Below are 22,927 nucleotides of genomic sequence, written 5' to 3' on the forward strand. Positions count from 1 at the left end.
TCAGAGCTCGGAGGAGGGCCGGCCGCAGCACGGCCACCTAGAGCAGGTGTTACTTGGGTGGCCCCGGGCCTCAGGAGCCCCAGGAAGGGGTGCCCCATGGAGCTGGGGCACCCCTGAGGGAACGTGATGCGGCTGGGAACTGGCACCGTGCTGCTGGGGTGAGGAACATCCATCAGGCCGGAAGCTTCCCCCCTCCCTTTGTCCCCCTTGGGTGGGTGCACTGGAGCTGCAGACGGCAGCCCAGCACCGGGCAGGTGCAGACCTGGAGGGGCCAGAGGAGGCGGCAGGCTGGAGAGGCTGCTTCCCTCCTGGTGTGGTTCAGGCCTTCCTGCAGCCGGGTCACCAACCCAGCCCAGCTCCTCTGAGGCCCCCTCACTAAAGAATGCTTGGGCAGGCAGCTTCTGGAGCTCCGCGGGTTCGGCCTGCCTGCAGTGCGTACCTGACCTGCAGAGATGTCTGCTCTTCTGCCAGAGTGGGGGCCAGGGTGTCCCTGGGGCAGAGGAGGGGGGTGAGCCAGAGTCCCCTGGGGACCGCCCGTAGGATGGAGGAGTGAGCAGTTACGCTCTCACCCGGGGCCAGTCCTCGTGGAAGGGGTGGGAGGGTGCGCTGGGACCCCCGCTAGCCGGTGCCAACGCGGGTCAAGGCCAGCTGTCCCCCCGTGGAAAATGCATCAAGCCGCGCACCAGGGCGCAGGAGTCTGGAGGCATCAGGGGCGGGGCCCGGGGACGGGGGCGGGGCCCGGGGCCGGGGCCTCCGGCGCAGGCGCAGTCCCGCCCGTCCCGCCCACTGTTGCTGTGGCGGCGCGAGGCCTGCGGCGGGGACGCGGACGTGAGTGCGTGCGCGCGGCCGCCCGGGGTCCGGGCTGAGGGGCTGCGGGGCTGCGGGGCTGCGGGGCTGCGGGGCTGCGGGGCGCGGGTCCGGGGCGGCGGGCGCGCGCAATCGCGGCGGGGCGGGCGCCCGCGGGGTCCTTGGGCCCGACCGCCCGGGCTGGTCCCGTCATGTGATCGCGCAGGCCGCGCGCTCCGGGCCCTCCGGAAGACTCTGCGCCCCCGGGTGCGCCGGGGCCACCGCGATTAGCCGTTGCTTCCCAGCCGGGGCGGCCCCTCCTGGCCCCTGGTGGTCACCTGTGGGCTGGCCCGACGGCCGTGGCCCCAAGCTCCTGGTCCCAGTCGGGGGTCCCAGCAAGTTCCTTTCCTGAGCTCGCCCACCTGTACCGCGTACCCCCTAACGGTGCGGGTCACCGTCCGTGGTTCATTTAATCCTCACCCCCACCGGTGAGGCACATGCTGCATCAAGGCACAGAGAGGCTCGTTCGTTTTCTCAGGGTCACACAGCGGGTGTGAACCCACGCGAGAACGCTGCCCCCGGTGCCGACTCAGGTTTTCTGAGCACCAGGTGAGGTGGAAGTATCCAGAAAACGGGTACTCCACCCCTCCCCCCTCCCCGGGGGGCTGCAGGGCTGTGTGGTGTTTGTGCGAATCCCGGCTCTCCCACCGTGGGCAGCCAGAGGAACTTCCTCCCGCCCCCACTTTCTTTGATTCCGTGGTTTTTAAACTTGTAACATATCCACGAAACATAAGATTTATCATATTAACCATTTTTAAGTGTACGATTCAGTGGTATCTGTCCCTTTCCTTTTAGCACCTTAACTCCTGGTTTGTTCTGAAGGAAGGGGGGTAAAAGGGAGATATGGTTGTTGCAGATGTTAAAAGCTGACACCCAGGGGTGGCCTCAGCCAAGGGCGTACATCTCAGTGACTTGTCAGGAGGTGACTCCACACTGGGTCAGGGTGAAGGCCTCGTGTCCCTTGTCCCCCCCCGCCACCAGCCCACATCTCCTGGGTGGTCCAATCTCACTCCGCCACCGCCACCGTGGAAACTGTTGTCTGTTTCTGGACCTTTCCTGGGCCTGGGCCCTGCCGAGGTCTCTCCCCAGCAGGTGCTTCCCTTTCCGTTGCTCCGTAGTATTCCAGAGTTCCAGGTCCAGTCACTTGCTTTTCAGGGCAGGATCGATGATGTCCCGTCTGGCGCCCAGGTGGCCTGCGTGGCTCTTCTGGTGGCGGGCGGCCTGCGCTCAGGGAGTCTCCGCACAGCAGAGGACATGGGCAGGGGCGTCCAGGATCCCTGGGCCGGGCGGCCCTTGGGGGGCCACGGGCACCAGCCCCCTCGTTCGAAGAGGCAGCTCCTCGGCATCCTCCTGTGCTCCCGAGGTGATGCTGACCCGGGAGCGCTACTCCGTGCAGCGGCTGCCCTTCTCCGTGGTGTCTGAGGACGACCTGGCTGCCCTGGAGCGCATCGTCCCTGGCAGGGTCATCACAGACCCAGAGGAGCTGGAGGCTCCCAATGTGGACTGGCTGAGGACAGTCCGAGGTGAGTAAGGGTCTGTTCATGCTTCTTGCTTGGCGGGGCGGGTGGGCCTGAGAAACAGCATGAGATGAGGTGAGGCCGGTGAGGAGCATTGGGTGGAGGAGCTCTGGGTGGCGTCACCTAACGCTTTTCTTATGCCCGACATCTACACATTAAAAGATGAAACAGCGCCTCCCCCGCCCCCCCGCAGCTGCTCCGAGGTGGGGGTGTGTGTTAACTACTGCTCACTTCCTCTCAGCGCCTGCATTAGTCTCCCGGGGCCACTGTGTAACAAAGAACCACAAACCAGGCTCAAAACGACGCATTTATCCTCTCCATTCTCAAGGCCAGAGTCTGAGATCCAGGCGTGGGCAGGGCTCCCTCCAGGGGAGGGCCCTTCCTGCCTCTTCCAGCTCCCGGGGGATCCAGGTGACCTCGGCTCGTGACAGCATCACTCCAGTCTCTGCCTCTGTCCTCACATGGCCTCTCCCCTGTGTCCTCTCTCCGTTCTCCTGTGAGGATGCCTGTCCTTGGATTGAGGTCCCACCCTTATCAGGATGATCTCATCTCAAAGATCCTTAACTTAATTACACCTGTAAAGACGCTTTATCCAAATAAGGTCACATTTGCGGGTTCTGAGGGGTGGGAGGTGGACGCATCTTTTGGGAGGCCTGTTCTCCCCAGTGCAGCTCCCTCTCCTCCACTGTGCCAGCGGTTCTCCTCCTGGACCCAGCACACCCTCTTGATAACAGAGATTTCCTAATACCCTGTGTTCTCTTCTGAAATGATTTCAGAGATAACGTGACCTACTTCTTTAGTTACAGAAACCAACATGATGTTCTTGCTACAATATTAAGGAGAGCTAGGAGACAAGCAATTTACAACATGGTGACATATTTAAACCTGTAATTCCAGGACACGCTGGGCGGCCAGGTCCTCAGGCTGGGCCTGGATCCAGCGCACTCGGGACTGGAATAGAGTAGTGGAGGGTGTGCTGTGCTGTTGACTCGGACACCCTGAGGGCTGTGCTGCCGGCGGGAAAACCTTCGAGTGAGGTTCCAAACCACAGTGCAGAGGCTTGAGCGAGTGGAACTGGGGCGGAGGCGCAGATAACGGGGCGGCCCTGCCCCTGTGGGAGGCCTGAGACATTGAACAGCCTTCGGCTCTACTTCTCTGCTGGGGCGCTCTCGAGTGGAAGGGCGTCCAGCCCCGCCCTGCCCACAGGGGCAGCGCTGCCCCGTTGAGAGGCCCCGCCCAGCAGGCCGTGATCCTGGAGGCCTGAGAGGGTGATGCCCACCCTGGCTCAGCCAGGCCGGTCGCGGTCCCGCCTTGGTGCTGCTGTCTGGGTGGACGGACCTCAGTGCCCAGCCCCACGCAGGGCGCCCCACCTGCTCGTCCCCGAGGCCCGCGTGCTCCTGCTCCGGGGTGCCCCGAGCGGGCGGGGGCTGCAGTCTCCTGGGGGCCCTTCTCCCTGTCAGCCGCCCTCCTGGGGGCCGGGCAGTGGGCAGTCTGCCCTGCGTGCCCGCGTGGAGGACCCCCTCCGGGCTTCCTGTCTCCCTGGGTTCGGGAGGGCCGCACGGGGCCTGCTCAGCTCTGAGTCCGAGGGCTCAGGGCCCAGCGGCTGCTCAGTGGGTGTCTGTTGGGGGACTTGGTGAATTTTTGTCGAAATACTCCTTTATGTGGCTTTCTTTTGGAGAGAAAGCCTGTCTAAATTTTTGATCATTTTAATCTCAGAGTTACGTAGAAAATGTAAGCTAGCAAAAGCTGATTAGGGTCTTTTAATTTTTCTTAAAAAGTGAGATTTTATTTGAAAAGGAAACTTATTGAGTATTTCTTCCTTCAAAACTTAGACCACTCGCTCGTGGGTGAACCCCACAAACTTTGCGCCTGCACCGAGTGAAGGGCTGGGGCCCTGGCCGTGCAGATGGACACGAGGCTGGCCTGGGGGAGGCAGCGGGAGCAGGGAGTGGGCTGCGCTCCACGTGGCCGTGAGTGCCCTGGAGGCCCCCGCAGCACAGGCCCCTTTCTCCGACCGGGGCAAGCCTCTGGAAGGGCGTTCCTAGAGCAGGAACAGCCAGCCAAAGCCTCAGAGCAGGGCTGCGCTGGGCTCCTTGGAGGAGCCGTGAGACCCGAGACCCCATGAGCGGCCGGAGCGGATGGAGGGGGGGAGGTCGGGGAGGGACGGGTCAGCGAGGCCTCGAGGGCCCCGTGCGTCCTGACCTTTCCTGCGAGCTGATGGGGAGTGCGGCCGGAGGGCCACAGCGGAGGGGGCCTGCGCTGTGACCGGCCGCGGTGGGTGTGCGAGAGGCCGGGCGCCTGGGCGGGGTGGGGCTGGCCGCTGAGTAACGAACGGTTGGCTCCGGGTGTGTCTGGAAGGGAGGTTGGCTGACGGCTGGATGAGGGTGTGAGGGAAAGACGGCAGGCACACAGGGATGTTTGGCCTGAACAGTAGCAAACACTGGACCCATCTGCTGAGTTGATGAGGAAGGTGACCGGAAGGGTGAATCTGTACGGGGAGAACCAGGAGTTTGGGTTTGGACGCGTTCACATGGCCACTCGAGGGGGCCTGTCGGGCCGTGGAGCAAGCTAGTCTGAGGTCTAGGGCGGGGCAACACCGGGCGTTCCGAGGAGGCTGATGACCGCTGTGGTCAGTGGAGGGGCGAGGGGCCAGCCAAAGGGGTGGAGCACCAGGGGTCGGGGGAAGAAAGGCAGGGAGGCGGGGTTGTGGGGTCAGATGCGGCCGCAGGGACAGGCTGAGATGGGTCACGTGGGCGTCCTTGGGGACACGTGGGAGGTTCTCCGTGGCGTGAAAGGGATGCATGCTCCCCTGGAGCCGGTCCTGGGGTGTGAGGGACCAAGAGGGACAGAGAAATGGGTGGGGCTTGCAGGGCTTGGGGGGTCAAGAGAAGGGACTTTCCGTCTTTAGTTCTAGGGTGAGAGCGCCGTCTCGGCAGGTTTGTGGTGTCATCGGGGATGACCAGGTGGAGAGGGAAATGTGGATGACACAGGGACAGGAGGGACGTCCTCGAGGAAGCGTCGGGTGGGGGGGGCCACAGTCCCGTGGGCGGTGCAGATGCTGGGGCGGGGGGCAGCTTGTTCTGCGGGCCACTGGACGCCAGGAGGCCAGGTCTGAGTCCTGCTGTTGACAGTCTCCATGGCCCGGCCAGCAGGCTCCTGCGGAGGGTGGGCAGGAGGTCCTGGGCCTCAGCTCTGCCCCCTCGTGTGCAAGCAGCCCCGACGTACGACGTACGCAGGGGGCAGCAGCCGGGCATGCTGTGCTGACCCTGAGGTCGGTGGGCACTGACATCCCCGGGACTCGGCTGGGAGACCGAGAACCGGGGGTACCGCCAGGTTCGTGTGCGTGAGGAGGGTGCCTGGACGAGGCTCCTGGGGAGGAGGGCGCCTCTGGCACCCCAAGCCCGGAGGCGTCCTGAGGGAGGGAGAGGGGTCAGTGCCCTAGTGCTGCAGGGGAAGCAGAGGCAAGAGGCAGGAGTCTCGGCAGCCGCAGGAGCAGCTGCACCAGGGCTCTGGGCGCTCAGGAGGCAAGGAGAGCGGATGGCCTCCTGGGGGTGAGGCACCTGGAAACGCTGGGATGCTGCTGGCAGGTGGTGGGCGGGGTGCTGAGCGAGCTGGGATCCAGGGCGGTCCACCTGCAGGGACAGCCCCCAGAGCACTGTGAGGGTGTTGAGAGGGAGGAAGGCCGCAGTGGGGTGGTGTTCTGAGCCTGTGCAGCCGGCCTTTCCGCCTGTCCCCTCGCTGGCCTGCGCGTCCCGGCCTGTCCGGCCTGGACGCTCCTTCCCTCCGGTCCTGGGCGGTTCCCCCGAGTTGCCTCTGATGATTCTCTGCTCCGTGCTCCGTTCTCTTTGTAGGCTCCCCTTATTAACACGTTGGACCATTTTCTTATCCTTTCCCCCATGAGAAAGTAAACTTCCCAGGGGCGGGAGAACTCGTCTGTTTTTATTCTTTGTGCCCATCACAGGGCACATAGGGTGGGCACTCAGGTGTTGCTGAGAAACAGTGTGTGAGTGAAACCGACAGGAGCCTCGGGGGTGACCAGGGTCCCTGGACTGTGCTGTCCTGAAGGTCTGGATGCCCAACAGCCAGCTGCCTGGGCAGACATGGTTCATTTGATGCAAAGCAAGTGAGAAATGGCTTTCAGAATAAAAAAGGGTAAGGTAGAAACTACAGCCCGATCTCAGAGCTCCATGAAGTCACAGACCAGCAGGAACACCTGCCAGACGCCCCCCTGTCCTCCTGCAGCCTCTTAGCTACTTAAAGTACTGATACTTCCCACAAAATTGAAAGGGTGGAAAGAGACTTGATTGTCTTGGAGGCAGTGGTCAGGAATGCCGACAGACGAGGCCACGGCTGGACAGCAAATACATCGTGACAGCAAAGAATTGTAACCAATGAACAACCTAAGAACCCATGAGCCCGCACTACTGTGATTAAATAGCCAAGGACACAAATACGTGAGAGGGAAGGGGAGGCCCCTTCTTACAGCAGAAGGTTGACTCGAATGCGGGCGGATGGATGGATTTAGAAACATCACCTCTGGTACCTGTCCTGAGAACAGATTCAGGTAAGGATGGTCAACAGACGCTAAAGTTCACGGGCGACTGTTTGCGGGGCGACAGGGTATTGACGTAACCTCAAGTGTCTCTGCACGAGACACGTATTAATTACAAGGGAAACCCAGTAACTTTCAGTGGGGAAGCCGGGCAGATGCCCCTGCCCCAGGGCCCAGCCACCCTGCTTCCCAGGGCCCAGCTCAGGACCACAGACCACCACCCACTGGCCCTCCACCTCCTCCAGCTAGAGACGGGCCGCTTCTGCCATCGGGTTTTGGCCCTTGAGGTTTGTGGGCCAGCTCCGCCAGGAGGTGGGATGCGCCCCCGCTGCGGGGTGACCGCGCGGCTTCTGTCTTGCAGGCTCCAGCAAGGTGCTGCTGAGGCCCCGGACGTCCCAGGAGGTGGCGCACATCCTCAGGTACACGCCCTGCCCGCTCTCTCTCCTGTGTCGCTCACCAGTGGTTTCCTCACAGGCACAGGACGCAGAACAGGCAGACCCCGTGAAGTGGGCGGTGACCGGGGCCGGGGAGGTGGCGGGGGCAGTGCCAGCCTGAGCAGGGCTGAGCCCGGAATCTTGGACCCTTGGGGTACCAGGTGGGCCTCGGGTGGGGAGCGGCTGCAGACTCGAAGCGCAGAGCAGGGAAGGAGACAGACCTTTTCTTGAGAAATGTGTTCTTTGATGTTTTATATCAATACACTCTCGTGTTGATTATAGAAAAATTGGAAAACGTACAAAACCATAAAGAAAAAAAATGCAAAAGCAACCAGTAATTTCCCCTCCAAAGAAAACCACCGATGACCTTTTGGTGTGTTAGCTCAGCATCTTTCTTGCGCGGGTGAGGGTTTTTAAATGTTACCACATTGTATCTACAGTGTCAGAGTCTTTTTTCCCTTCCATTTGGCAATATCCGTGCCCATCTCTTGTTGCTAATTATTCTCCCACGCCACTTTCATTGCATGGAAGGTGTGCGCCCTGTGAGTGCTTTGTCCCCACGGTGGCACGTTGACATGTGTCCAGTGCGTCAGAATAGCTGGCAGGTGGGCGGGCGCCCCAGCCTTCTCTGTCAGAGCCACGGCTGGAGGCTGACCGCGCGGCAGGAGGCTTTTTTGACGCACGTGGGCAGCCTGCCTCTCGGGGCAGGTGCCCTGCTGCCCAAATCCTGACCCATCGGGGCCCTTGTCGCTTCAGGTCTTGGCGCAGTGGGAGCCTGGTTGGGGACGAGGTGCTGCTGATGAGGCTGACGTTTGTCTGGAGGGCGGTGGGCGAGGAAGGGGCATGCGGCCAAGGTTAAAGGGGAGAGGAGACGTGGGGCGTGGAGGTGGGAGGGGGCCCGGAGTGCCTGGGGGCTGCGGCTCTTTAGGTGAACAGGGAGGGCGGCAGCTGTTGCTCGGACTGTCTGTACTTGGAGCAGTGGCGTCTCAGGGCAGCTGGGGCCTCAGCCATGATCTGGGAAGACGCCGGCCGCCAGCTCCCCGGGGGGTCGTGTGATGGACGTTTGTCCCCTCAGACTCCCATTGTGCGTGGGGACCGAGGAGCACCCCCTCGAGGCTGCGGCAGGAGGGCCTTGGGGTCTCACAGCCCCGACAGTGTCCCCCTGGGCTGCTGGTGTGGGAAAGGGGCCCTGACGCTGGTCCTGTGCGTGTCCCAGGTACTGTCACGAGAGGAACCTGGCCGTGAGCCCACAGGGGGGCAACACGGGCATGGTGGGGGGCAGTACCCCCGTCTTTGATGAGATCATCGTGTCCACCGCCCTCATGAACCAGATCGTCAGCTTCCACAACGTGTCCGGTAAGGCCAGCTGCCCGTCAGGACCTTCCCTCTCAGCCGCGGGGCTGGGCCATGGGGGACCCGGGCCGGGGAGGGCCCAGAGGCCACCACCACTCCACCCGAGCCGGGCCCCCAGGGGCGTCTGCAGGGGGCCTGTTATTCAGTTGGTTACTGGGGTGACTCACCCCTTGGGCTTGAGCTGTCCCCGCGGCCCCTTCAGATTGACATGTCCTGACCTTGCCGGTCCTTCCCAGGGCGTGCAAGGCGTCTACGGGGCTCCCTGCTCATGAAGCTCGGGGCCCGGCAACGGCGAGTCGGTGCCTCTCGGGCAGGACATCTGGGTGGATCGTGCTGTCTGGCAGGGGTACCTGGACACCGGGCGGTGTCGAGCAGCACCCTGGCCTCCACCCACTCGATGCCAGCAGCACCTCCAACCCAGATCGCCTCCAGAATTGTCACGTGTACCCGGGGGCAGAATCACCCCCACAGTTGAGAGCCGCAGCCTTGTAGCAGCCCTCCGTTTACGGCTCCCTTGCATAAGCGTGTATGTGTGTGTGGGGGTGTGGTGTATGTGAAGTTTTTTTCCTCCATTTTGCCTCACTGTTTTTTTTCTTTTCTCACGAAGACATCTTCTGGGGAGGGATGGGGGACACGCCCCTTTTCCTCCTCGCCCGGGTTCCGGGCGGACACCCCTTCTGGGGGTTTTCGCCTGCAGGGCCCCCCGCGTGGTCCGGCTGGTCCTGAGCTGAGTTCCCGCGGGCGCTCTGGTTGCTTGACAGGGGTCCTGGTCTGCCAGGCGGGCTGCGTCCTGGAGGAGCTGAGCCGGTATGTGGAGGAGCGGGGCTTTGTCATGCCGCTGGACCTCGGGGCGAAGGGCAGCTGCCACATCGGGGGGAACGTGGCGACCAATGCAGGCGGCCTGCGGTTTCTGCGATACGGCTCGCTGCGAGGGACGGTCCTGGGGCTGGAAGTGGTGAGCCGGGGACGCTGTCGCGGCTCGGCGCTGGCCCTGCTGCCAGGGGCGCTGGCCCTGCTTCCAGTGACATTGGCCAGGCTCGCTCTGGCCGCCAGGTCGGTCCCAGGGTGGCTGACCTTCCCAGTGGTCAGCATGCAAGGTCTCTGGGTGAGACCCCCTGCCAGGTCCACCCTTGCTCCCTGCAGACACCTGGGGTGGTGCAGGTCCAGCATGGGGGCTGCCCTTTTGGGCCCCGGGTGGCGCAGGTGCATGAGGCCACCTCGGGGATGGGGCCTCGTCCCAGCCTGGAGATCCAGGTTCCCACTGTACCAGCCCCGGTCTCCTCTCGGTCCCAGCAGGGCCTTGGGGGTTACACGTAGCACCCCACTTTCTGGCTTCCCACGAGGTGATGGCGTGTCCGCTGCCCTGCTGTCCCTGTGAGGAGCTGCCGTGGGAAGCTCGAGCAGGTTCCCGGACCAGCAGCATTCCGCCCGCCAGCTTCCTGGTGGCTCGTGCTCAGAGGAGCCCCGTGGCGCCACCGTCACCACCCCTAGGGCTGTTGAGTCTGTGAAGCACACCTCGGGGCTTTCTAAAGCAAGGGCCCTTTGTTTACCCAAGGAGGGAACGACTTCCATCTGCTAAATCACGAGGTTCCCGTAGCTTTATCCTCTGGACGCAGGTTGTTTTTTATTGTAACTCACTTTCTCATTTTCACAAGATGTTTCACTAAGCTTCTGACTAAATGAACCAAGCAAGACTCAGGACGGGCTTACAGAGCATGACCGAGGGGCCTGTGGATGAGGAGTGCAGGGGTGGGGGGCCTGATGCACTGCCGTTCTCTGCCCTACTCCACCCCGGTGCGCCCTCCTGCACCCCAGGTGTGCCCGCTTTGGGCCAGCTTCCCGTGAGCACTGGGCCCTGAGCTTCCTGATCGTGGTGGTGGTGGGGCATCGTCACTGCATCCAGGGAAGAGAAGCCCCTCTTTCAGCCTGTTGGGGTGACTTCAGGCCTGGTGCCACCCTAGGGACCCCTGTGTTCCTGGACCAAAGTGGGGCGGGGGACTGATGACTGGCTCAGCTTTCTCAGGGTGCCCTGGGCTGGGTCGGCCTCCCCAGGGCGTCTGCTGGGGCCGTGGGCTGATGCAAGAGTGCCCGTCTCTGCTCCCTCCCAGGTGCTGGCCGACGGCACCATCCTTAACTGCCTCACATCCCTGCGGAAGGACAACACGGGCTATGACCTGAAGCAGCTCTTCATCGGGTCGGAGGGCACCCTGGGGGTCATCACTGCCGTGTCCATCTTGTGTCCACCCAAGCCCAGCGCTGTGAACGTGGCTTTCCTCGGTAGGTGCCCTCCGTCTGTCTCTCGAGCGGGTTCTCAGGCTGCGCTGCCGTGTGCGGTCCCTCCTGTTTCTCCGGGCTTCTCGCTGTTTCCAAAGGTTCTGGGACCTGGCCTTGTTGGTGTCCGCAGTGGGGTTTGGGCAGAGCACACTCTATTCCGTAACAAAACCGGGGCTTTGCACATTTCATCCACCCAGCGTTTGTTATTTAGGCAGCTTATGCAGTAAGATTCACAGGGAAATGATGTGGTTTGGCGCAAGATCAAGGGCACGAGTCTGTTCATCACGGGGTTGGGGGGGGCAGTAAGTAGTACCCTCTGTAAGCCAGCTGCTCGCCTCCCCTGTCTTGGACCACCTGTCTCTGCGAACGCGTTGGGACATTTCCCTCGCCGGCCGTTCACGTTCTCTGCTTCCCTTCACAGCAGGCTTGAAAAACGGGCTCATGTCTGCTTTGTTCCGATCCCTCCATCACCTGTTTGCATCTCCTTTCCCGCCGTTGTTCAGCTGCGTTAGGTTAACCGCGGCCTCCGCTCCTCTGCTGGTCCAGAGGCCCGTCTCTGGGAGGTCCCCGCACCTTGCCTGGCGGCGGGATCCAGGGCCCGCGGTGGCTCCCACCACGCACGGGTTCTTGTCTTGAGTCCGTCAGTCTCTGATCTCTGGTGGTCCTTACTGTTACTTTCCACACGTGCCATTTTCTTCGTCCCCTGCGTCAGGCCTTCCTCCAGAGGCCACGTGCCTCGTGAACATGTCCTCCGTCACTTCCTGTCGTGGATGCCTGCTGCTGTGAGTTCTCGCTTTGAGTCTGTCCAAAACCATCTCCATTTCACCGCATTCTTGGAAGACACTCTCGCGAGCACAGGCTGGCATCTGTGCCCTTTCGTCCTGTGAGGGCGTCACTCCGCGTGGCTCCGTGGCTGTTGGTGGCGTCAGCCAGCCGTCCTCTGTGCCGCTGCTCTGAGGGACTCTCTCTCTTTTTCTTTGGCCGATTTAAAGATTTTCTCTTTACCTTTGGCGTTTTATGGGTCTCGGTGTGTTGCATGTGAGAGTACGTTTCTTTTTCTCTCTGGGTTTCCTGAACTTCTTAAACCCATGGCTTGGTTCTCCCACTTCCAGAAGTTTCCTGCCACCCCCCCTCATCAGCGGTTGCCCCCGTTTTGCTCCCCTCTCAGGATTGCGATTAGATGCACGATAGAGCCTATCAGTCTGTCCACCCTCCCTGTGTCTTACCTGCACCCGAGTTTCCATCCTGTCTCACTCTGTGATGCGTTCTGGAAGGTTTCTTCTGATCTGTTTCCAGTTCACTAACGCTCCCTGCGGCTGGGGTTCATATATCGCCAAACCCGCCATGTCCAGCCCTGCGTCCAGCTGGGGGGCCTGCACGTGTTCCTTGGGCCTCAGCCCCTGAGCTTCACTCGCTGGATCTTGTCTCCGGACCCTCCTCCCTGACCTCCACACGACCTCTCAGTGCCTTCCCATCCCTGCCCTGAAAGGCCAAGTGTGCCCACCCCTCCCCCGCTGCTGACATATCCACGTCCCCTCTCTGCCTTGGGCCGCTTGGTGGTCAGCTCCAGGCACCGGGACACCACGGAGAGCTCGAGGGTCAGTAAATGTGCCTTGAACGACTTGCTGGGCCCTGGGTGTCGTCAGGGACACACAGCTAAGCCGTTTTCCGGGGCGGCCCGTTGCTGGCCCTGTGTTTGTGGACTTTCCAAGTGGCTTTCCCGAGCGTCGGGGCTCTCAGGCAGGCTTTTCTCTTCCTCTTCGATGCCTATGACCTATGACGTGGTGGCTGACCCAGGTGGCTTGTCCCGCTCCGCAAGGCTGCCCAGCTCAGCGGCACTGTTGCCAGGAGACAGGTTGGTTTTGCTGCTTGAAAGGGGGCTCAGGTGGGCCCGTAGGTGAGGCCCTGCCTCCGCATGACCAGCTCGCCTGTCCTTTCTCCATGTCTGTTGCAGGCTGTCCTGGCTTTGCTGAGGTTTTGCAGACCTTCTGCACCTGCAGGGGCATGCTGGGCGAGATCCTGTCCGCATTCGAGTTCATGGACGCCGAGTGCATGAAGCTGGTCGGGCTCCACCTCCGTCTCGCCTGCCCCGTGCAAGGTACTGTCCCCGCCTGCTGGCAGCGCCCACCGCCCCTATTGTGCCGTTTGATGTGTGGGCTGATCGGAGCCTCCGTCCTGTCCGTGAAGTAGGAGATGGCAGAGAGCATCGCCACGGTTCCCGTATCCCCGTAGTTGTTAAGAGCAGAATTCTTCCGGAAATTCGTTTTACGTACGCCCCCGGAGTTCAGTCGAATGCTGTCGGCCGTGCTGTAGCCCTGGGGTCTTTGGAACAGCCAGACGCACAGTCAGGGGCGCCCTCCCGGCTCCTGCGCTGGGAGAGGTGTCATCGCACGAAGTGCTGGCCCTCGGAGCTCAGCCAGCCCGTTCTGATTCAGCCAGTGAGCGCGTCACGCCCAGGTCTGTAGTCCGCGCTCTGTGTAAAGCTAAGTCCATGCAGCTGTACACCTTGGTATTTTCACTTCTGGAATTGACCCGGAAGAAATGATCGTTGTCTTACCCCAGGCTGCCCTAACAGAACACTACAGCCTTAAAAAAGGAAATTTATTTCCCCCAGTTCTGGAGGCTGCAAGTCTAAGACCAGGGTTCCATCGGGGTTGGGTTCTGGTGAAGGTCCTCATGGGGTGTCTTCTGTGTGTGTGTGGGAGAGACCTCTGGAGTCTCTTCCTCTTCCCATGAGGGCACCAGCCCTGAAAGATCAGGGCCCCACTCTTAGGACCTCATTTAACCTGAATTACCTCCCTAAAGGCCTAATTTCCAAATACAGTCACATAAGGGGTGGATTAGGGCTTCACCGTGGGAATTTGGGCTGGGCGGTTACACAGTTCAGTCCATAATAGTCATAAATGTGGAAAGAACTCTATGCTTTAAATTTTTACTGAGGTATTTGTTTTCGTATAAAATAGGAAACCACCCGTCCAGGCTAGAGAAATAAGACATGTACAACCATTGGAAAGATGGAGGGTCCCTGGGGGGTAGGGGCGGAAGGTCCCTGGATGGTTGGAGGGCCCCTGGGGTGTTATTGGCCATTGCAAAACGCTGGGCCTCCCCTTTAGCCTACAGTTTGGTAAGAGGAGCCCCTGGGGCGCCCCCCGCCCTATCCAGGCACCAAGAGTACAGCTTTTTGGTGTCTCCAGGGGGCATGGTTTCTCTTACAGTGAAAGACCTATTTTTAAACTGTCTGAAATTCAGCCCGAGTAGCCAGCGGCTGCTCTGCGGGCAACATGAGAGCCGTCAGGGGTACTAGAGCTGCGGCTGGCCTAGACCTGTCCTGGCTCCCGGCCGACCGCCTTCCCCTCCGCTTTCCCTCTGCCCCCTCCAGAAAGTCCGTTCTACGTCCTCATCGAGACCTCGGGCTCCGGGGCGGGGCACGATGCGGAGAAGCTGAGCGGCTTCCTGGAGCAGGTGCTGGGCTCGGGGCTGGTGACCGACGGGACCCTGGCCACCGATCAGAGGAGGATCAAGGTGTGTGAAGGCTGCGGTCCTCGTCCTTCCCATGACGCCTGAAGTTAGATTGTGGCTTGTGGCTGAGCGTGAGCGGGTGTCCCCAGCTGGGCCATCTGTCTGGGCTGGGTGCCCCATCCCTGGGGGGTGGTGCCACCTACCTCGGTGCCCCCTCTGGTCCTGCCCTGTCTGGGCTGCTGGCTCCACAGCCCCGTTCTCAAACGTCGGTGCCAGGGGCCCGGCCGAGTGACACAGGAGGGGGCTGGGCCAGCATCCTTCCTGGGTGGGTGAGGGGTCAGGAGGACGTCCCTGAAGGGGCATTTGAGCACAGATGGATGGGGGGTGGGGAGTGAGGTACCTGTGCAGGTGCACAAAGGCCCTGAGGGGCTGGTGCCTGCCGTGTTCCGGACAGAACTTTCTGGAGAGGGTGGGATTGGAGCGCAGTGAGAGGGGGTGGGCAGACAAGGGGGCAGCAGGTCTTGTGGACGTGGTGGACGTGAGTGGACGTGAGCGGGGGTCAAGGAGCCTGTGGGCACAGGGGACGGGCGGGGCCGGCCGGCTCAGGCTGGCCGTGCAGGGCTGTGGCTGGACTCCGGGTGTGAGGGGGTCAGGCCAGAGGAGATGCTGCTGATGAGCGTGCGGGAGGCGGGTGCCGAGTGACCTTCTGCTGTAAAAGTCTGTGAGACGGCTGGGGAGGTCCGGACACTGGCTGGGTAGTCCGTGGTGGCGAGGAATTATTGTTATTTTTTCAGGGGTGATCATTGCACTGGGAGTATGTTAAAAAAGCAAGAGAAAGGAGCTTTTGCCTTGCTGAGGAAGTTGGTTTGCCGGGAGGTTTCCTGAAATGGGGAGTGGGGAGTGGGGAGTGGGGGGTGGAGGGCGGGGCAGGGATGAGGCCCAGGTGGGACGGGCGTGCCCAGGCCCTCTGTTCTCTGACGCGACGGAAGGCGTTCTCGCGAAGGACAGCGTGACCATGATGAGGACGCCCTGCCTCTCTGCTCCCTCAGTCCCTCCCCGTGTCCCCCAGCCCAGGCCCGGGATGTCCCCCCTGTCTGCCATGCTCCTCCTGCGCCTGCCCTGCCCCCGCCCTCGCTCGGGGCCCTGTCATGGGGGTCACAGGATCTGTTCCGACTGTCCCGAGAGGGGCCCTGGGTGCCTGGGTCCCGGGGGCCAGCCTGTGGCCTCATTCGGGGACCTTGTCCCATATGGACTCTGGGACAGAAGCCACACACCTGTCACGACACAGAACGTTTCTGTCACCTGGAGGGTTTCCTCGCGACCCCATGGTCACCCCGCAGCAACTCAGCATCGCTGCCCTGCCCGCCGCAGGTGACCGTGCCCGTCCCCTCACTTCCAGATGCTGTGGGCCCTGAGGGAGAGGATCACCGAGGCCCTGAGCCGGGACGGCTATGTGTACAAGTACGACCTCTCGCTGCCCCTGGATAGGCTCTACGACCTCGTGAGTGACCTGCGGGCCCGCCTCGGCCTGCACGCCAAGCACGTGGTGGGCTACGGCCACCTGGGTGAGCGCGGCCCGCGGTGTGGGTGGGGACCCGGGGCCGGGAGGGGGAAGGGCATCCTCGCCACACGGTCTCTGGGGCCGTCTCAGAGGCGGAGTGCAGGGTCCGGTCTTGGCTGGGGCAGCGGGAGGTGGGCCCTGAACGCGGGGGTCTCGGGGTTTGATGAAGGGGCCTCACCCCTCCCTCCTCAGACGGAAGGATCATAAAACCAGTTCAGATAATTATTTTTTGCAGAAAAGTCACGCAAAATGAAAGGAACTGTTTCATTCCCCTTCATTCTCGGCAGCCTTTGGAACTGGGCGTCTCAGAGCCCTGTCCACAGGGCAGGTGTGCTGGGGCGGGCCCCTCTGGGGCCTCCCATCCATGTCTTCAGGGTGGGATTCAGCAGTGCCTCCTGGGATTGTGAGGGTTTGAAGAGGTGCGGTGAGGGGCACATGGTGGAGGGCTGGCCCTGGCCCGGCATCGCTCTGAACGCTTGAGTGGAGGGATTCCACTTTCAAGAATTGAGGAGGAATGTTGGATTTGTCGAATGCTTTTTCTGGGTCTGCCCAGGTGCCCAGTGCTGGTTTTCCTTTGACCAGCCAACAAGGCTCATCACTCCAGACCTCTGAGGGCAAGTGGGCCTGTGTCCCAGGAGAAGCCCAGCGTGGCCATGATCCTTTTTGTGTCTTGTTTGATCCCGTTTACTTATCCCATGTAGGGCTTTCTCCATCCTGGCCTGTAAGGCTTCCTTCTTCTGTCCAGGCTGGATGTTGGTCTCAAAGTCCTAAAACGATTTGAGGGTCGTCTCTGGAAGAGTCTGTCGGGTTGGAATTACCTTCTCCCTGAATGTTTGGTAGAATTTGTAAATGAAGGTATTTGGGCCTGAAGGTTTTTATGGGTATTTTTTGGTGGGGTGGGATTGACTACAGAGAAATTTCTTTAACAACTAGAGGGCTCTCCTAGCTTTCCTTTTCTTCAGAATTGGTTGTGGTAATTTTTTTTCTGGGCATTAGTCCATTTCTTCTAAGCCTTCAAGTATATTGGCATTACCTTGTTCATATTATTCCTTTTTTTCCGTTGTGCCATGTCCAGCCTTTGGGGAGGGGGGCTATTTAACTGCTGATTTGGTTTGTTTCTTGTCTCTGTCAACTGAAGAAAAATGCACAACCTAAAAGTTGTGAGTTAAGTTTTATTCGGGGACCATACTGAGGACATAGGCTGGGAGGCAACCTGTCGGATAGCTCGGAGGGACGGCTTCAAAGAGGCAAAGGAGGAACCAGGATATAGAGGAGTTTTTGTAGTCAAATATCAAAATATTACTGCTAATCACGAAAACCAGACCGCTGAAGTTAATGATTTTAGTGCTCTTTTCTTTTTTTTTTAACATTTATTTATTTACTTTATTTTTTATTTTTTGGCTGCGTTGGGTCTTCGTTGCTGCGTGTAGGCTTTCTCTAGTTGCGGAGCATGGGCTCTAGGTATGCGGGCTTCAGTAGTTGTGACTCACGGGCTTAGTTGCTCCGCGACATGTGGGATCTTCCCGGACCAGGGCTTGAACCCATGTCCCCTGCATTGGCAGGCGGATTCTTAACCGCTGTGCCACCAGGGAAGCCCCAGGTCCCACCCTGTCTGATGGCACTTGCATTATCTTTCGGGTCTGAATATTTTCTCATTTCCATTGTCATTGCTTCCTTGACCCATGAGGTAGGCAGAATTGTGTCTTTAAATTTCCAAACATATGGGAGTCTTCTAGCCATTTTAAAGATTGTGGGCTTGTTGACTGTGCTGTGGGCAGAGAGCTGGGTGGAACTCATCTTCAGTTGAAGCGTGGTCCCTGGCCCAGGGTGCAGCCAGTTTCCATGGCCGTTTGGTGGGTGCCTGAGAGGGGTGTGCCCCCTGCAGACCTTCCAGGTAAAGTGTGCACTCTGTGCCGCCCCTTTCCTGGAACCTGCTCGCCTGTCGGCTGCCGAGAGGAGCCCCCACTGTGACAATAGACCCCTTTGCTTCTCCTGGTGCCTCTGCTAATTCTGAAGATAGGAGACGCGGGCTGTCAGTTTGATGCCGAAAGCTCGGCCTCGGTGACCGGTGCCGAATGGAATCTCGGAGACAGAGTTTTGGGTGAAGTAGAAAAGAATGGCTTTATTGCTTTGCCAGGCAGAGGGGGACACAGCGGGCTCCTGCTCTGAAAAACTGTGGGTCCCAACCCGGGAGGTTTTGCTGAGGAGTTTTATAGCCATGGTTCAAGGGTGGGGTTGCTGATGAGATTAGGGTGTGTGCAGGGCCTGCGCTCCTTTAATCTGGCCTCAGGTGGTCTTTTCTGGAATGAAGAATGCTGACATCTTCCATTTGTTGGGGGTTTTAGTTCTGTAAAGAGCCCAAATACATTGTTCTGTGCGTCCCGTGAGGGGGAACCAGGACCTGCCCCAGGGCTGCACTGTTGTTTCTGGGCTGCTCCTCCCTCGTCTCTGCAGCCCCTCCCTTCCCTGATCAGCAGCTGTTCGGATCTGCCCTTTGGAGCTCAGGGAAGGTCATGGAGGCTGAACAGAGAGGCTCCCTTGCCCAGGAGCCCCACAGGGTCCTGCTTGGTTTCAGTTAGAACTTGGGCTTATAGGGCATCTTAGCAAAGAACAGTACATCTTTGGAGATGGCACAGATGAAGAAAGAGGACAGAACTTCTAGGCAGCAAATTGTGGGAAGGTGCATAAACACACGGGGAAGCTAATGGACGTGAGGCTTGTGTAGACCGAGGCCAGAGTTGTCTCAGGTGGATACCCTGACCTTGCTGGAATGTGGGGACACCTTTACACACTCATGTCCTGCTTTTAGGTGGACGGAGGGCAGAGAGCTTTTCTTGTGCCTGGTTCTTTTCAATTGCCTTCAGCTCAAAATAATCCGTATGCCAAAGCAGGCTGTTTTGAGGTGGCATATTTTGTAATTTACATAGACTGTAATTACTCAGTGACCTGGATTTGTCTGACTTTGGGCCTTCTATTTGTCCTTCATTTCTTCTATTTCTTTTTCTCTGATTTATTACCTTCTTTTGGTTGGTGTTTTTTCTCATATAACTTGTTTCCATTTACTAATGAGGGAATCATGCCTGTCTAGTCTTTCGGCAGTAGCCCTAGAATTGTAGCCTTACCAGGGTGGTCCTGCCTTCCCAGGGTTGGAAGTTAATCAGTATCATGATCCCCCTCCCAAACAGTGTGGTGGCTCATTTTGTGTGTCAGCCTGGCTGGGCTGTGGTGCCCAGATGCTTGGTCAGACACCACCAATCGAGATGTTGCTGTGAAGGTATTTTTAAGATGAAATTAACATTTAAATTGGCAGACTTTGAGTAAAGCAGATTACCCTCCATGATGTGGGTGGGCCTCATCTAAGCAGTCGAAGGCCTGAAGAGGAAGGCACAGGTGTCCCCCGAGGGAGAGGGGATTCTCCCCACGGCCTCTGGACTCGAGCTGCAGCACCTGCGTGCCCCCAGGTCTCCAGCTGCTGGTCCGCCCTGCAGGTTGGACTCCCACGTCCCCACAGTCGTGGGCCAGTTCCTTAAAATCGACCTCTCTTTGTCCCTCCGTCCTCCTAGCCCTCTCCCTCCCCCGACCCCCACTCTGTACATTGCGTGCATCTGCAGGTGTCCTGCTGGTTCTGTTTCCCTGAGAGCCCTGATCAGTACTTGGGGCAGGGACCTTGGGACCCTGTCACTTTGATGTTACCATCTGCTCCTGGTCACACACTGTGTTTTGGAGTGTGTTCCATCGTGTTTTTTAGCCCCAGATAGCAGCAGTGCTGTTGTTATTACTCCACGAGGTCAGTGTTTGTCTAGACTCACCCACACCTCTGGTCCTTCTTTGACCTGGGGTCACAGCCCTGCCTTTAGAATTGCCTCTAGTGTGGGAAAGTAGGTGACGGCATGTCTCGGATTTTATTTACCTGAGAATGTATGAATTTTGTTCTTCAGTGGTTGTTTTTCCAATGGATTTCAAAATTCTCTGTTGACAGTTCTGTTCTCTGCAGAGTGAAGACATCATTCTGCCGTCTTGACTTCTGTTGCTGCAAAGTTAGCTGTCAGCGAGTGTGGTTCCATTGAAAGGAGTCCATTTTTTTCCTTTTTGTTCCTTTTAAGATCTTTCCCTTTTCCTCGGGGTTCCTTGGCTTCACTCTGCTTTGGTTTAGGTGAGCGTCGGCATGCCCTGATGGGGTCTGGTGGGCTTGGCTTTTGGAAATTGCTCCCCTGTTGTCTCTGCAAATATTGTCTCTCCCCACCCGCCCCTTCTTTCTGGAGCTTCAGTCGAGGGCTCACGATGTCCCCACACGTCTGTCTCTATTTCCTGTTGTCTGTAGCTCTGATCCTCTGTGTGCTTGATTTGTTTTCCATTTCATTAATCTCTCTTTGCTTGTTGACATTTCAGTGACCATATTTTTCATTTCTAGAAGATCAGCCTGGGTATTTAAAAGCTTTCCCTGGTCAGTGTCTTATATTTTTTTCTCTCTCATTTCTTTAAACACGTGAAACATTTATTTTCCATTTCTGGAAATCACCAGGTCGTAGGTCCTTGCGGGTCTTGGTCATCATGGTTTCTTTTCTATGTGTTTGCAATTTTGGGCTCATGTATCTTAGGCTTGTATCTGTGGGAATTATTTGAGGCCGAGGTGGGGTGATTTGCTTTTGCAGGAGGTGGGGAGGGTGGGAGTGGGGCTGGGTCCCGGCCCGCAGCCAGGAGTGGCCTTGGGGCCACCGGGGCCCTGTGAACTGTGCTGGAAGCCCGTGCAGGCTGGCTGCTGGTGTGGATATCTGAGTGTCAGTGGAGATAAGCTTCTCTCTTTGCAGTGTTTCCCTTGGGAAAGACCCTTGTTTTTAGAGCCTTCGCCCTGAGGGTATCAGCGGGAACCACTTTTGGTGGGAGAGGGATCCCTGGTTTGCTCCCTACATTTGACAAATGTGCATGGAGGGAGGGGGTCTAAGAAGCCCCAGGTCATAGGGTCAGAGGCCCCCAGGTCACCTGGTCTGAGACCTCCTGGACACTGGGGACCCAGGTCTGTGGCGGCATCGGTGGTCCAGCCTAGGGCTCTCGCAGGTCGGGTGGGTGTTCGTCCCTCTCAGTCCGGAGCCCTCAGGGAGGGGTTGGGGGGTAGGCTGTGCGGGTGGAGATGGGGGGCTGGGGAGAACTTGGAGGGAAAAGTACGTGAAACCAAGGGAGCTGCAGCCCCCAGAGGAGGGGAGTGGTCACCAGCAGGTCAGTGGCCAGTGACGTGAAGGGCTGGAAGCCGGCTGTGAGGGCAGAGGCGGGTGGGACCAGCACTCCCCCGGGTGGCCTCCAGGCAGGGCAGGGGCGGGGCTGGGGGCTCTCGGGAAAGGGGGACCCAGCCTGACCTGCGCGTCCCTCCAGGGGACGGCAACCTGCACCTCAACGTGACGGCAGAGGCCTTCAGCTCGTCGCTGCTGGGCACCCTGGAGCCCTACGTGTACGAGTGGGTGGCCAGGCAGCGGGGCAGCGTCAGTGCCGAGCACGGCCTGGGCTTCAAGAAGAAGGACGTCCTTGGCTACAGCAAGCCACCCGAGGCCCTGCAGCTCATGCAGCAGCTCAAGGCCCTCCTGGACCCCAAGGGCATCCTGAACCCCTACAAGACGCTGCCCACCCGCACCTGATGCCCACTGCGGTCAGCGGGAGACTCGGGAGGGGGCCTCGATCCTTGGCTTTGCCTGTGGGGCGCGCCCGCAGGCTGGCGTGGGCTCACAGGGCCTCCATCTGACGGAGCCAGCGGCAGGCGGGGTGACCGGCCCCCTGGTCGGCGGTGGGGAGCCAGCCCTGTGGAGCCTGGGACACGTGGCTCTCGGCAGGATTCCTCCGGGTGCTCTGCCGGTTCTGTTGGGTGGGCCGAGTGGAGAGGGCTGCTCGGTCCTCACTCCATCCTCGGGGCGGGCACTCCGTCCCTTTGCAGGTCCTGGACAGGCCAGGTGGGTGAGCAGTTCTGCCCAATCAGAATAGACCAGGTCACCCCTGCTTTGCCTGTGGCCCCTGGGGTTCCACCTTGTGGGGTGCAGCTCTGGGAGGGGACACGGGTGGTCCTTCCGCTGGTCCCCCACGCAGTGTGAGCCTCTGAGGTGCCCCGGGCAGAGGTGATGAACTCCATGTGGGCAGCAGAGCACCGTGAGGTGGGTCCACGCGGAGCTCTGACCAACAGAGCCTGGGCCATCGGGCGCTTTACGGATGACTTTTAGTCACATTTGAGCCAGAGTGACAGGAATGCCCCGCACTGTGGAAGGTGTCATTTCCCCTGTTTTCTAGAAGGCCCATGAGTTGGCAAGACCGTTGTCGGAAGACAGGCATTGGTTTCTTGCACTTGGTGGTTTGCTGTGATGTGTCTTTCCAGTTCTGCTTTGACCACGAGTGTCAGTAGTGCCGGGTGGGAAGCCCCGCCCGGCACAAGCATCTTCAGTCACCCCGACCGGGTCCTCCGCATTGACCTTGGTCCCTGGGGCAGCTGCGCGGGCTGTGGAGACAGTCTGGGAGGCTGGACACATTTTCTGTTTCTGACTGCTGTGAACTTCCAGTAAAAGTGGGAATTAATCACGATACTTTCCTTCCTTCTGTTCTTAGAAAAATAACCTCATAAAAGCCCAGGTGAAGCGCCCGTGTACCCTGTTCCCCAAGCACCCGAACGTCAGTGACCCGGGGCCTGGCAGTCTGTGTGTGGGGACAGGGCATCCCTGTCCCCGTCCCCCATCCCCGTGCCATGTCCCCCGTCCCTGTCCCCCACTGTGTGACTTGGAGCCCCGCCTCATCGGGCCCCTGAGGCGTGGTCTCACGTGGGTAATGTGCAGTGAGGGGCTTTGCGATGCAGAGAGACCTCCTATAAAAACTTTTAGGACTAAGCAAGTTTATTTTGGAGAATTAAAATAATGCGTGGATTATTAGAGGGCTTAAAACTTTGAGGCATTTCCTGCTAGAG

At 59.5% G+C, this 22,927-nt stretch overlaps 1 protein-coding gene across 3 annotated transcripts; it reads left to right on the plus strand.

The window, feature by feature from the left end:
• The first annotated feature begins 786 nt into the window (after positions 1–786).
• Positions 787–22,551, plus strand: D2HGDH (D-2-hydroxyglutarate dehydrogenase). Of its 3 annotated transcripts, none has more exons than XM_061206577.1 (10): positions 787–828; positions 2,002–2,369; positions 7,277–7,334; positions 8,566–8,705; positions 9,464–9,657; positions 10,811–10,979; positions 12,931–13,074; positions 14,356–14,498; positions 15,835–16,000; positions 21,364–22,551. In XM_061206577.1, the coding sequence occupies exons 2-10, from the start codon at positions 2,012–2,014 to the stop codon at positions 21,621–21,623; spliced, it is 1,632 nt and encodes a 543-aa protein (XP_061062560.1). In that variant the 5' UTR covers positions 787–828; positions 2,002–2,011; the 3' UTR covers positions 21,624–22,551. The 3 variants fall into 3 exon arrangements, with proteins under 3 accessions (XP_061062560.1, XP_061062569.1, XP_061062576.1); XM_061206586.1 differs by having other exon boundaries at positions 806–828; positions 2,007–2,369; XM_061206593.1 differs by lacking the exons at positions 787–828; positions 2,002–2,369; positions 7,277–7,334 and adding an exon at positions 8,165–8,203.
• The last annotated feature ends 376 nt before the right edge of the window (positions 22,552–22,927 follow it).

Source organism: Eubalaena glacialis, chromosome 1 (genome assembly GCF_028564815.1).
Source record: "Eubalaena glacialis isolate mEubGla1 chromosome 1, mEubGla1.1.hap2.+ XY, whole genome shotgun sequence".
In the NCBI taxonomy this organism is placed as follows: Eukaryota; Metazoa; Chordata; class Mammalia; order Artiodactyla; family Balaenidae; genus Eubalaena; species Eubalaena glacialis.

Bases quoted from the DNA above. Each gene is read 5' to 3' on its own strand.
- D2HGDH (XM_061206577.1), top strand. From the start codon at position 2,012: ATGATGTCCCGTCTGGCGCCCAGGTGGCCTGCGTGGCTCTTCTGGTGG. The intron at 2,370-7,276 runs GTGAGTAAGGGT...TCTGTCTTGCAG, and splicing joins CTGGCTGAGGACAGTCCGAG to GCTCCAGCAAGGTGCTGCTG. The intron at 8,706-9,463 runs GTAAGGCCAGCT...GTTGCTTGACAG, and splicing joins CAGCTTCCACAACGTGTCCG to GGGTCCTGGTCTGCCAGGCG.